General features: G+C 36.3%; 1 protein-coding gene across 7 annotated transcripts in view; it reads right to left on the bottom strand.

Annotated features, from left to right (window-relative positions):
- Window positions 1-15116, bottom strand: part of LOC143226666 (EH domain-binding protein 1-like) — a 174799-nt gene that overhangs the window by 22273 nt on the left and 137410 nt on the right. For all 7 annotated transcript variants that reach the window (XR_013014703.1, XM_076457914.1, XM_076457919.1 and 4 more), the window contains exon 18: window positions 1855-1928. Coding sequence is in view for 6 of the 7 variants with exons in the window: in XM_076457914.1 (XP_076314029.1) it covers window positions 1855-1928 (74 nt within the window). In the remaining variant the exon portion in view is untranslated. The remainder of the gene's footprint in view (window positions 1-1854; window positions 1929-15116) is intronic.

The raw sequence follows: 15116 nt of genomic DNA, 5'->3' as shown, positions 1-15116 counted from the left end.
CTTATTATTACATTAAGTTCTCACACTGTACTGGATTGAGAGAGTAACATGTGATATATGCAGCATTCCTATGAAAAATTATGTAAACCAAAATAATTCTTGAGCCTTTAAGAAAGTGTTGGAATGAATTTGTAAAGCTAAAAGTAGAGTTCCTTAAATGTGTTTTCAGGCACATTGTGCAACTACATCAAGAGAAAGAAACAAAGAACAAATCTGTCATCACAAGATAAATATTTGTTATTAGTCACAGCCAACTAATTTCAGTAACACAGTTACCACCACCAGGTGCTAGGTCTCTTAATGTAGTAACATGACGTGTCTGAACAGGACCTCACGATGATTAATGATGTGTGATAAGGCAAACATTTTGATATCGCTATGGTGAAAGTTACACAACTGTTTACTTCATTTCAGACACTAGGCCTAATGAGGATAAATGTGTTACTACAACTAGTTGGCTATAACTAATGATAAATATTTTACCTTTCATTGTGCCCAGAAAATACAACTTTTTGTGTTTTTTTTTTTAATACAGAGTTCTTCCTTAAGCTTCTTTGTAAAGCTAAGGTTATAACTTATCCACAAATGAAACATAAACCTTGTTGTGTAGACTGACAGGCAGTTTGATACTTATGTTAGTAACTAGCATCGTATCACGCACATCAAATAACTTTGTATTTCCTTCAGCATGGTTCCACAACCAGAAACCTAATATCATGAAAATATATATTTTTTTTTCCATATTTGGAATTCCATGGGTGTATTAATTCTCCCAGTTTTGGTTAACAACAAACACATTTTGAAAAGTAAAATTAAGTTTATGTAACAATAATTCAAACTGTTATTCCAAAACTGCAAAAATGAAAAACATCAATCATCTTTGTCATCTTATCCTGAAGAATAAATTTCTTATAATATTGAAAAGATGAGTGAACTAGACATAAAGCTTACATATGTTGCACACAATGTTAAACTATATATATGTAAAAATGGCTCGTCACCTGACGATGACCGAAGAAGGTCGAAAGGTTGTTTGCTCCTCTATGTAAAAAATTTTCTCAACCCAAACGAGCCGTCTTTACATATATATTTCTTTACAAGTTGGTTTTCTCGACATCACTGAGTTATGTTAAACTATATCAATATGGTTTAATCACAAAGTAATATCACAAAACTAGAATATGTTATTTTCATGTCTTGAACATGAATACCACAAAATTAAGATGGATATCAGTATTTATTGATACCAGCAAAGTGGAGGCTATGTATAGATCAAAACAAAACTGTAAAAAAACAGCAATAAATAATGTTGTCTATAATGTTGTCTGTAAAGTTGTCTGTAATGTTTCTATAACGTAGTCTGTAAAGTTGTCTGTAATGTTTCTATAACGTAATCTGTAAAGTTGTTTGTAATGTTGTCTGTAATGTTTCTATAACGTTGTCTGTAAAATTGTCTGTAATGTTGCCTATAATGTTGTCTGTAAAGTTGCCTATAATGTTGTCTGTAATGTTTCTATAACGTTGTCTGTAAAGTTGTCTATAACGTTGTCTGTAAAGTTGTCTATAACGTTGTCTGTAATGTTGTCTATAACGTTGTTTGTAATGTTGTCTATAATGTTGTCTGTAATGTTGTCTATAACGTTGTCTGTAAAGTTGTCTATAACGTTGTCTGTAAAGTTGTCTATAACGTTGTCTGTAATGTTGTCTATAACGTTGTCTGTAATGTTGTCTATAATGTTGTCTGTAATGTTTCTATAACGTTGTCTGTAATGTTGTCTATAACGTTGTCTGTAATGTTGTCTATAACGTTGTCTGTAATAACACTGAAGAGAATTATACAATAAATGGACATACCTTCAAGTGACAACACTGCCCTCAGTTCTCGGTTCAAAAATTCAAACTTTCTCTCCAAGTCTTCCTCTTTCTCCCTGTAAAATTAATAGTCTGTAGAACATAAACCTGAAGAATACAAACGTTACATTCCATATTGATACTTGGATTTTATTATGTTACTAGGAAATTATTTATTTATCAGTTTCAAACCTTTCAATAAAATTATACTTCCATGGTGTGACAGGGGGAAAAATTAGGCAATCTAACTGCAAATAAACAATTCAAGCCAACTAAATTTGAACTCAATGGAAAAAGAAATCATTATTCATTAAGTCAGTGAACATTAACCACACCTATTGGAACACTTTATTTTAACTCAACCCAATGGAACAGAAACTTTGTACACAGATACCACCCAGAGAAATAAATACTTAACACTCTGATTCACAACAGGAATTTAAAACCTGTCTCAGAATAAAAATTATCACTTGAAGGGTCTAAAACCTGTTTGATGGTAAACATAATCCCAGCAGGGGTCTAAAATACATCTGAGGGCAAACATGATCCCATTAGGGACTTAAAACATGTCTGATGGTAAACATGATCACATCAGGGATCTAAAACATACCTCAGGTGAACATTCTCACTTCAGGAGTTTAAAGCATGTCTCAGAGTAAACATGATCATGTCAGGAATATAAAGACATTACTCGCACTACACACGGTCCTACCAGAGAAGTAAAACATAAATTCTGTGTATAAGATCATGGTATGTGTCTAAAACATAGCTCAAGGTATACATATCACATGAAAGGTGTGAAAAAATGTAAGATAAATATAGTCACGTGAAAAGTTTAAAAAGAACCCTAAAGTAACCACATACATGTCAGAGGTAAGAAAAAAGCCTCAGTGTAAACATGATTTCATAATACATAATATAAAAACACATTCATGGATATACATGAACATTTTAGAGGTTTACAAATGTAGTTTGGTGTGTTTGGAAGTTCACATAAAGCTACAAGAAACCCATGTGTGCTAGCCATCCCTAATTTAGCAGTGAAAGATGAGTGAGAAGGCGACTTGTCATCACCACCAACTGCCAACTCTTGGGCTACTTAATCTTACCAACAAAGTAGTGGGGATTGACTGTCACATTATAACACCCACAGAGCTGAAAGAGTGAACATGTTTGTACAACAGGGATTTGAACCTGCAACCTGCATTACAAGTGCCCTAACCTCCTGGCCATTAAAGATGCGACTCAGGGAATACATTTCCATGTCAATGTTTTTGTATTCACATTGAAACGTTTGCTAAAACATATATACTGTCTGCTTTAACATTCAGTTAACCTGAGAAAGCAGGTAAGTTCAGAATCAAATATTAGAGGTGATAAGGGAATGAATGGGAAGTTAGAGTACTTACATTCATGATCAATGGTAAAATATAACACAGAAAGCTTCTGTAAACAGCAAGATTGTTGTTTCCTGTATTTTTGTTTTGAATTTTGCACAACGTTAAACAACAGTTATCTGTACTTGTCATTGCCACCCATTGCCAACTCTTTTTACCTACAAATAGTGGGATTTAGTGTAACATTATACTGCCCCCATGGCTGAAAGGACGAGCAAGTTTGGTGTGATGGGGATTTGAACCCGTAATCCTCAGATTACGAGTCGAGCACTGTGTCAGGTTGTTTCCTATATTAACATGGAGTGCATTCTATTCACATTTTTTTGTTTTCTACATATAGTAGTGTACTGTGTTTAATATCAAAGTAATTTGACACATGAAGAAGGTGAGAGTGTCACATGTTTTATGACACAGACCAACTCAAACTTTACAGATATTTCTATGACTACAGTAAAAAAGAACGTCTGACCTATTTCATACTCTGTTTTCCACTATAAACATAACATATTATCTTCTTCCACTGATTAGGAAGTTTGGTCTATTATATATTGTGTTTTCCCCTGTAAACATAACCTATTATCTACTTCCATTGATTAGGAAGTTTGGTCTATTATATATTGTGTTTTCCCCTGTAAACATAACCTATTATCTACTTCCATTGATTAGGAAGTTTGGTCTATTATATATTGTGTTTTCCCCTGTAAACATAACCTATTATCTACTTCCATTGATTAGGAAGTTTGGTCTATTATATATTTTGTTTTCCACTATAAACATAACCTATTATCTACTTCATCTGATAAGGAAGTTTGGTCTATTATATATTGTGTTTTCCCCTGTAAACATAACCTATTATCTACTTCCACTGACTTACTATAAAAATCATTTACGTTGGAAAGTTTGTGCTTCCAGTAACAAGTTCTTAAAAAACAACGAGGGTACACACACACATACATAACGTTAAATAAAAAACTATTTTAGTGGACACCAATAAATGGCAGTACGAAACAATACCATAACTGTTACGTTCATCCTTACAAAGTGTACTGACACTAAAATACCTACAAGGGCCATAGCTGGCTACAAGATATGAATTCCAGTATTCTTGTCGCATGTCGCTTTGGTAATTTTCTAGCTGGTAAGTGGCTGTAGCTACTTATTTACCCTGTCGTCGTTACTAATACTCTCAGTTCAAATTCTTTGCCAAGACATTCCGCAAATAGTTGGAGTCAACAAAAAACAGTAGCGGTAACGGAGCCCAGGCAGGACCCCTGCTACGTGTCCCCGAAATGTGTAGATCCCACGTGCCTGTTCTCTTAGTCTGCAGCCATCGTGACCCATAAATCATAGCGAGGAGACGGCTGACAACTAGCTAGCTTTGTGTGAAGATGCCGCCCAACATGCAGCGGGCACATTATCATATATTCAGATACATCGTTCTGCGTGCTATTCTTATCGCCTGTCCGTGCTGGAATCAGTAACCTTTGTGTGCTGAAATACTCTGTAAAGATCCTAGAATATATTTTAGCTGGACATTCTACGGGTGAAAGGTCACGAACTTTTAAGTTATTGCATTAGATACTCAATCATATTCGTATACCTATAAAAATGTGCTTTACGTTTACAAATAAGACCTTCGTTAAAAGGTCAAAGGTCACGAATGTTACTAAGCATAGATTTTTGTCAACACAAAGTATTTAGTAACTGTATATATATATAAAATTTAATCTGTCAAAGGTCAAGAAAGTTTTAATTAAACTACCGATATAACGAATTTCGACCGATTAACATAAATCTGCATTGAAGTCAAAGGACAAAACGAGGCTTCTACAGTACAACAGCACAGCTACGCAGAGAGAGAGGGGCCATATTGAGGTAATCGAAATACAACAAAATTTCCTCGGGAAGCATTTGTATTCTAAATCTGCGTACGAGAGCCAAGCACAAACAAGAATTTCAAAGCTGGGACGGGAAACGAATGCGACGCACGCTCTTGCCACCTACTGGTCAATCTTGATCGCTGTCTACAAAACACAGCTGAATGTACACTCGGGATTAAGGCAGGTAGAATGGCCGAATAGAACACCTGGAAATTTATTTTTCTTTTTTACGTCGAAAAACAAATGACGTAGCATGTTGCTTATTGACAGCTCTTTCTCAAATTGGTTTGTCTGTCGAATTTCGCGAAAAGTGTTTTCCAGAATTAACCTTCGCTGACCGTCCATAATTTTGAGATGATACACTGGAGGAAAGGCAATAGCTAGTCTACACTCCCTGCCAAATTTTAGGATATTCTTTACCAACGAACAGTGGGACTGATATTGCGTTCTAACGCTTCCACAACTGAAGGGTGGGCAGGTTCGATAACGTGATATGAACTGGAGGTTCGCAGTTACACACTGGTCACGACAACATTACAAGTGTCATAACGTACAGGGTATACAAGAATAGAGAGTAATGAAATGACCCTCAGTAGTTACAGGAAGTTTTTACTTGATTTTGTCAAAGTTTAAACTAAAGGAGATTCATGGACCTGTCGTTTCAGACATCCAAGAACAAATAGCGTATCTCTTATACTGGTGTGAACGGAAAGACTGATTTGTTCGTCATACACTGCATGAATTGTGACAATTCATATTGTGTTATACTGATACTATATGGACTGAGACAGTTGATATTTTCATATACTTATACTATATGAACTGTGACAGTTGATATTGTGTTATACTGATACTATATGAACTGAGACAGTTGATATTTTCATATAACGATAACACACGAACTGAGACAGTTGATATTTTCATATACTGATACTATATGAACTGAAACAGTTGATATTTTCATATACCGATACTATATGAACTGAAACAGTTGATATTTTCATATACCGATACTATATGAACTGAAACAGTTGATATTTTGATATACTGATACTATATGAACTGAAACAGTTGATATTTTCATATACTGATACTATATAAACTGAAACAGTTGATATTTTCATATACTGATACTATATGAACTGAAACAGTTGATATTTTCATATACTGATACTATATGAAGTGAAACAGTTGATATTTTCATATACTGATACTATATGAACTGAGACAGTTGATATTTTCATATACTGATACTATATGAACTGAGACAGTTGATATTTTCATATACTGATACTATATGAACTGAGACAGTTGATATTTTCATATAATGATAACACACGAACTGAGACAGTTGATGTTTTCATATAATGATAACACACGAACTGAGACAGTTGATGTTTTCATATAATGATAACACACGAACTGAAACAGTTGATATTTTCATATACTGATACTATATGAACTGAGAGAGTTGATATTTTCATATAATGATAACACATGAAGTGAGACAGTTGATATTTTGACATACTGATACTATATGAACTGAAACAGTTGATATTTTCATATACTGATACTATATGAACTGAAACAGTTGATATTTTCATATACTGATACTATATGAACTGAAACAGTTGATATTTTCATATACTGATACTATATGAACTGAAACAGTTGATATTTTCATATACTGATACTATATGAACTGAAACAGTTGATATTTTCATATAATGATAACACATGAAGTGAGACAGTTGATATTTTCATATACTGATACTATAGGAACTGAAACAGTTGATATTTTGATATACTGATACTATATGAACTGAAACAGTTGATATTTTGATATACTGATACTATATGAACTGAAACAGTTGATATTTTCATATACTGATACTATATGAACTGAAACAGTTGATATTTTCATATACTGATACTATATGAACTGAAACAGTTGATATTTTCATATACTGATACTATATAAACTGAAACAGTTATTGTTTTATTTGCTATATTAATAGTACAGGTATAATGAAAGAGAGAATTTATAACTAATAATGTAGAATAAATCTTGAAGCATCTCGAATCCAGCGTATGGTCAAATAAAGTATCACATTTTCATCTTTTTTTGCCCTCACATATATAAAAGTTTGGACTACACCATGTAATTATTAACTCACGTACAAGTCTTGCCATTAGTGTATAATCCGGATTTATTTTGAGTATATGTCACTAGTCTGCACAGCCTAATCAGACCTTGGAACCTTCTGCCCTGTGTTATGATGGATGAGAACATTGACGGTAGAGACCCCTGGTGATCAGTACTTACCTGCGCAACCTACCATAAAACTGTGACTAAAATATGGGCATGAATCACACAAGTTCTGGACACGGGCGAATCATTTATTTCTGCTTGGGTCGATAGAACTTTGATGCTTCCATAAAGCGAAGCCGTGTTATGTGTCTGGCTGTAGTGGTAAGGTTTCAAACGGCCGACCTTTGGCTTTTTAATTAGTGGGATTATGTGTCGGTATCACAGCGCCTGGCGGGTGCATATCGAGGAGGTACACATTTAACAAGGCATTCAGGCATCAGCGACCGCAGCATACAAACTGCTGCTAACACTGTTATAACAGGGAACACCAATACGCGGATTTTACAGACTGCCATCTGTCGGTACTGACGGTCAGTTCAGAAAGAATATCCACTCTACTTGAATGTTCAACTCTTGTTTAAAATAAAAAACAAAACAAAAACAGGTATTCCTTAACACGGGTGGCCAATGTCGTGCAGTCCGGCTCCAGGAAGAAGGGGGAACAACTTGGCCCCAATGTCATTTATAATGTTCTCAGCAGTCAACAGGCAATTCATTGACCACACCAAGTTGTATACTAATGTCTCGTGTTTTCAAAAAACTGAAACCTAAACCAACTACTAGCCAAACCATTTCAATGATTACATTAATATTCTATATAAAGTAAAAGAACTTATGATATTTCTTGTACTTGGTGAAAAGATAAAGAGGCGTATGTGTAGAGGAGAGAGGGGGAGTAAAGGAAACAGGAGTGTGCGAGAGTAGAGGAGAGAGGGGGAGTAAAGGAAACAGGAGTGTGCGAGAGTAGAGGAGAGAGGGGAGTAAAGGAAACAGGAGTGAGAGTAGAGAGAGAGAGAGAGAGAGAGAGAGAGAGAGAGAGGGAGAGGGAAACAGGAGTGCAAGCAGAGAGAGAGGAGGAGAGAATCAGAAAGTGAGTGAGCAGAGTAGAGGAGAGAGGGAAATAAAGAAACAGAAAGTGTCAAGAGAGCAGAGAGAGAGGAGAAAAGGAAACAGGAGTGTGCGAGAGTAGAGGAGAGAGGGAGTAAAGGAAACAGGAGTGTGCGAGAGCAGAGAAGAGAGGGGAGTAAAGGAAACAGGAGTGTGCGAGAGTAGAAGAGAGAGGGGGAGTAAAGGAAACAGTAGTGTGCGAGAGTAGAGGAGAGTAAACGAAACAGGTGTGTGCGTGTGTGTGAATTTGTTAAATTTCGCGAATGTTACAATCGGGTTATCTGCGCGAGCAGTCCTTAGTTTTGAAAAGATCGACAAACACTGATAGTCAATATATCGCCCGACGCCAACAGTTTGGTTACTCTTGCCTGACCGAAAAGTAAGATGGTCACTAATTTACTGCCCCCATGACCCGACAATGTAGAAATCCTCTTTGTCTTTTAACAATAACGGAATCTCATATTCACAATCGAACAGAAAAACTAAACTAAATTAGAAAGAAAGCAATAAGTCAGTAGGACTAACATTCACCCTACTCACATACTGAGGCTTGAGCATCACTTTTATAAGTGCTCACAACAACAAAGGAAAAGAGGGACAGTTTGCGGACAACCAGAAACCATGAACCCTCTGATTCGCAGTCCGGCACGCAAACAACAGGTCACGTTTGCCTCCAGAAAAATATAGTAAAGGGTTTACCGAAACAGGGTGTATGCGTGAAACAGTAAACAAACAGGATTTGTGTGAACAAGATAAGGGGAGAGAAGTTAAAGTTTACTTGTATTGTAATGAGGTGAACGGATCAACAACTTGCCTTCTGAACTCAGTCTGAAAGCTACCAAACATCGTAGACCAAGGTTATAATATAAATGTGTTTGAAATCGTACCAGGATTACATAGTAACACAGCGTTTCAATAATAAACCTTACCTTAAATATACAACTTGGAGAAAAAATTATTTAACAATAGCAGCAAAAACATATCCATCTCACTATATGACTAACACGTATTACGATAATGGTTTTTGAGTTCTGCGGACGGCCAAGATTGACCACTAATCCCCTTGTGGTACGTTAATGTTAACGCAGCGATGGTGTCCAAAACAGTTAGTTTATCTTGAACTAAAACATTTAAATAATGCAGGATGACAACAAAATAAGTTGTCCAGTTGCTGAGCAGCTTTAGAATGTATAAACCTGGATAAAGACAACTCCAAGAAGGGTGTTGAGGGATGGCCTCTTAACTTCTAAATAAAGAAGATACTACGTAGGGCATGACATGACCTGGCTTGGAATGTTCAGCCTGCAATCCGCGGACTACGACAGAGAAACTCGTCTTCCAATGTGCTTGCCCTTTCAACTTTGAAGCTCTTTTAATTTGACATACAATGTCACTATCCGTTAAAACCAGAGCAACCAAGAGTTGCCAGTGGGTTTGACTGGGTGTCTTTCTAATTCATCACTTCGAAATTAGGGACGTTTAGTGCTAATAGTTCTCTGGTACATTTTGGCAAAAATGTAACAAACAAACAAAGTCGTCACGCAAGAAGATGAATAACAATTGGCGCTAACACCTACAACCACCCTCACCCACCTGACTGTGAGCGTGGTAATAATTCATCCATACCAAAAACAATTTTAAAAAATCTATCTTCTCATAGTCGAATTCAGTGTTTTTTTTTGGCGTACTAGTGGTCTTTTGGCGAGAGAGCCCAAAAGTAAAGATGAAAAAACATAACACGTTTTTTTTTTGATTTTCGCACAAAGCTACGCGAGGGCTATCTGAGCTAGCCGTCCCTAATTTAGCAGTGTAAGACTAGAGGGAAGGCAGCTAGTCATTACCACCCACTGCAAGCTCTTGGGCTACTATTTTACCAACGAATAGTGGGATTGACCGTAATATTATAACGCCCTCACGGCTGAAAGGGCGAGCCGTCCCTAATTTAGCAGTGTAAGACTAGAGGGAAGGCAGCTAGTCATTACCACCCACTGCAAGCTCTTGGGCTACTATTTTACCAACGAATAGTGGGATTGACCGTAATATTATAACGCCCTCACGGCTGAAAGGGCGAGCATGTTGGGTGCGACGGGGATTTGAACCCGAGAACTTCAGATTAGGAGACGATTGCCTTAACCACCTGGCCATGCCAGGGCCTTAATAGATGGAGATGATGAGAAACTAACAGAACTATTTCTCTACTTTCAAAGTGTTTTCTTTCTTTCTTACGTTTGCTAATTTCTTGTTTCGTTTTAAAATAACACTGAAAACAGGCAAAGAAATTGTTGATTTTATTGTTATTTTAATGTGGGGTCAGCAGAAAGCTTGCCGAGTTATTTATCTATTTATGTGTCATTTTTTCAGTTTTAAAGGAAATACTTTCCTCAACTGGGGATGTTCAAAGATATTTTAACCCCCCTCACCTTGTTCCCTGGTGACATATTTCATTCGGTAATAGTGATCTGTATGTTTGTTTTTAATTAAGCACAAAGCTACAAAATAGGCTATCAGTGCTCTGCCCACCACGGGTATCGAAACCCAGTTCTAGCGGTATTGAGTCCGCAGATATACCGCTATGCCACTTTGGGTCAGTGATTCATCTTTTGAGACGAGCTTTAAACAGAATTTTATTACAATAAAGTTTGCAAGTTTTTATAAAACAAATTAATTGGGAATTGTTTAGAGTGATGATGGAGTTGAAGACCCATGCTTTAGTTAGTTAGGGATAGCGAGTCGCTGTTCAACGTTCCGAACACACGATCTCTCTACAGCCAATCACTACCACCCATCGATAAACCATAAATAGTGTAATATCAACTAGTCTGTGGTTATCGCGCCGGTCTATGGAGCTGAAGTGTCCTGTTGACAACAGCAACAAAAGGAAAAAAAATGCACCCCTAACTTTTACGCAACTGGTTGTGTTTGTTTTTGAATTTCGCGCAAAGCTATATGAGGGCTATCTGTGCTCGCCTTTCTAAATTAGCAGTGTAAAACTAGAGGGAAGACAGCATCACCATCCACCGCTAGCTCTTGGGCTACTCTTTTACCAATAAATAGTGGGATTGACTGTCACCTTATAACGTCCACACGGCCGAAAGCGCATGTTTGGTGTGACGGGAATTCTAGCCCGCGATCCTCAGACCACCTGGCCGTGCTGGGGGCCTCCGCTTTTAGCCCATGGATACATTTTAACTTTGGCGTTGAATTCACAATATTCAACGTGACAAGAGAAACCCAATAGTTGGCGGCGGGTGATGTTTACTAACTAACCACCTTCCCTAAAGTCTACCGCTTGAAAATTGGGGACGTCTAGCGCATATGGCAAGGGCTGCGACAATTTTAAAATCAGTGAATTATTTTGTTATAACATAATCTAATCGGATAGTCGACGGCCATTTTGAATCTAACATTAAAAACATTACAAAGTTATAGAGTAAAAACTAAGAGGTGTAGACTACATTAATATGTTGTAGCTTTCTCTGGAAACAATTTGTCTACGTGGATTTGTTCTTGATTTAGTAAATCACTGTTTCGTATTGTGCGAACGACTGTAATCCAAACTGTGCGACTCGTACCTGTCTGAGTCACGTGACATGTAAGAATTATAATAATTATTCGATATAAGCGGATAATTAATCATTTAACGGTCTGCGTGCGTGTCCTGGGATAAAAACTTACGTATTCAATCAGAATCACTCTTTTATATTTCCGAAACGAATTTTGTTTTCTGGGAAACCAACTCTGATTCGTCACAAATCAACTTCACGAAGTTCACTAAACAGAACCTCCTGAATGAATAACTAATAACAACAACTCCTAGTTGCACACTGGAAACTATTGTATTTTTATACCTTTTACATATGTTCTACAACTGACAGTATCTTTCTCTTTCCATTTTGTTTTCCATCTGCATGATTTAAATGTATTTGTAACTACTAACATATTAAGGCCAAACACATCACTGACGAAAAGGGTACCCATACGAAACAATCCATTTAATATTCATAAATGGTGACGTAAGATAAGTTTACTTAATTATCTATATGGTTTGTTTTCTTTTGAATTTCGCGCAAAGCTACTCGAGGGCTATCTTCGTTAGTCTTCCCTAACTTAGCACTGTAAGACTAGAGGGAAGGCATCACCACCCACCGCCAACTCTTGGGCTGCTCTTTTACCAACGAATAGTGGGATTGAGCGTCACGTTATCACGCCCCCAACGGCTGAAAGGGCGAGCATGTTTGATGTGATGGGGATTTGAACCCACGGCCGTCGGATTATGAGTCGAGTGCCTTAACCACCTGACCATGTCCTATATGGAAAACCTGTTTAATTTCTGGTGCCATTCTAAGAACATAGTTTGTTCTGATTGGTAGGTAATATTAACCATATACATTTAAAAGCCACATAAATACTACCCTGATGCCATAATTCAATGGAGAGACAGCAAGAAAAGCTGAATATCCTTACATTAAAATATTAACTGTGTGCAAACACGTCTACAAATATGACAACAAAACATAAGTCAAAGTAGAGCGTTCATGAAATCCACCGAAATGTAATTTAAAAACTAGTTAACACAGCTATACAATGAAAAGTTCTAGTCTTCTTTCTTTCAAATGGTTTTTGTTGCGATTCTCACCTGCTTTTCACTAGTTTGTGTTTTCATATAGTAAAGCCACATTGTGCTGTCTGCTGAGTCCACCGTGTGGAATCGAACCCCTCATTTTAGCATTGTAAATCCGTATACTTACTACTGTACCAGCAGGGGACTTTTCACTAATTTGTGTTTTGTTATAGCAAAGCCACATCGTGTTGTCTAATGAGTCAACCATGTGGAATCGAACCCCTGATTTTAGCATTGTAAATCGGTATACTTACCACTGTACCAGCAGGGAACTTTTCACTAGTTTGTGTTTTGTTATAGCAAAGCCACATCGTGTTGTCTGATGAGTCAACCATGTGGAATCGAACCCCTGATTTTAGCATTGTAAATCCGTATACTTACCACTGTACCAGTAGGGGACTTTTCACTCGTTTGTGTTTTGTTATAGCAAAGCCACATTGTGTTGTCTGCTGAGTCCACCGTGTGGAATCGAACCCCTGATTTTAGCATTGTACATCCGTGTACTTACCACTGTACCAGTAGGGGACTTTTCACTAGTTATCAATGTGTTCAGGAAAAAAAAAATCGTATTATATTTAACGGTCCTGAAATTATGGGTGTTGTTTGACCAAAGTTTAATTTACACTTGCTTTGTTCTCCATTAGTATTTAATTTTAAAAATTTTTGAACCGCCAATTTACTGTACAAATCCAATTTGTTTAATCATACAGTAAAATTGCTCTGTCGTAACTTAAAATATGAAAATAAAATGATACAGCACACGTTAGTTTTCACTGTCGAAAACACACTGATTTAAAAGAGTAAAGAAACTAATATATTCTATAACTGCTGATTAACTTCATCGTAAAACACGACCTTTTGTGTTATCCGTCCAACAAAGCCAATTTTCACATTTTTTATTATAAAGAACAATTTATTTTGTGCTCTCAAAAAATAATTTAAAACAATAGTGGCACCATCTATACACAATTATATAAACTACGATTATATAAGACATAAAAACTTTAGTATCCATATACATTTAAATTGTTCTAGGTTTAGCTCAATTTGGCCTAATCAGAGACAGTTAAATAATTAAACTATTATAATTTCTATGTCCCTACTAAGAGTTCGGTAAGTTCGGTTTTGCACTACATAAAGCAATTTTCAATTTGATTTGGACTATATCTGAATTTGATTGACAAAACCCACGCTACAGCGTGTTACGCTTTCGTAAGCCACTATATCATTGGTCAGTTGCAGAAGTCGAGATCTGATGTGTTTCCTCTCCGTTAAAAAGTATATAAGAAGCAATATTTTTACTTTTGTATAGGTCCAAAAGTTCTCCCTCGGTGGACAGATAGCTCAATGTGGCTTTGCTATAAGAAAAACACATACACACAGGTTTAAGAGAATTTTTCCACGTTTTTGTATTTATTATTCTTTAACCAAATAAGCTGGAAACAAATTCTGTTTACGGTTTTAAATGTTGATGTATAAACATAAGATTATTTATCAAATAGTTAAAAATGTGTTCCTATAACTCGAACCATTCCATTGTTGGTGTCACTTGGTATGAAACAAAAAACTCTGGAATTTTCACCCACGAAGCAAAAAAGACTTGAAACCTATAATTTTTTCTGTAGTCATGATAATTGAGACTGGATGAGACTCGAACACTTCATTCTGCTAACTAGGCATTTCCTGTAACCAGGTTCATCTTTCTCGGGAACGCTGAGTTTAAATAATCTTAACTATTGGACTTAGATGGCAGTACACAATACAGGAAACTTGCTAAACCACATTTAGGTATTCTAAACCTAACCTTTGACCGATGACATCAGAAAAGGCACTGCATTTTTGGAAAGAGTATAGAGAGTGGCTATTAGGATTACAACTAGGTTGTTATACAGAGATAACTGAACATCTCTAAGCTTGTTTTGTCTTAAAAATAAAAGTTAAAGTCAGAAGGAGATTCAGCTGAGGTGTTTGAAACTGTTTATGAAATTAACAGTGTTGATGTCACATTTTTAATAACAAAAACTGTAAGAACACAAATATAAACTTTGACAGGAAAGGAGTCACCTTTGGATAAGACAGCTTTATTTTTCTAACAACCTATTTGGAAT

The sequence above is a fragment of the Tachypleus tridentatus genome, chromosome 9 (genome assembly GCF_004210375.1).
Source record: "Tachypleus tridentatus isolate NWPU-2018 chromosome 9, ASM421037v1, whole genome shotgun sequence".
Classification (NCBI taxonomy): domain Eukaryota; kingdom Metazoa; phylum Arthropoda; class Merostomata; order Xiphosura; family Limulidae; genus Tachypleus; species Tachypleus tridentatus.
This window is presented reverse-complemented; position numbering and strand designations above follow the sequence as displayed.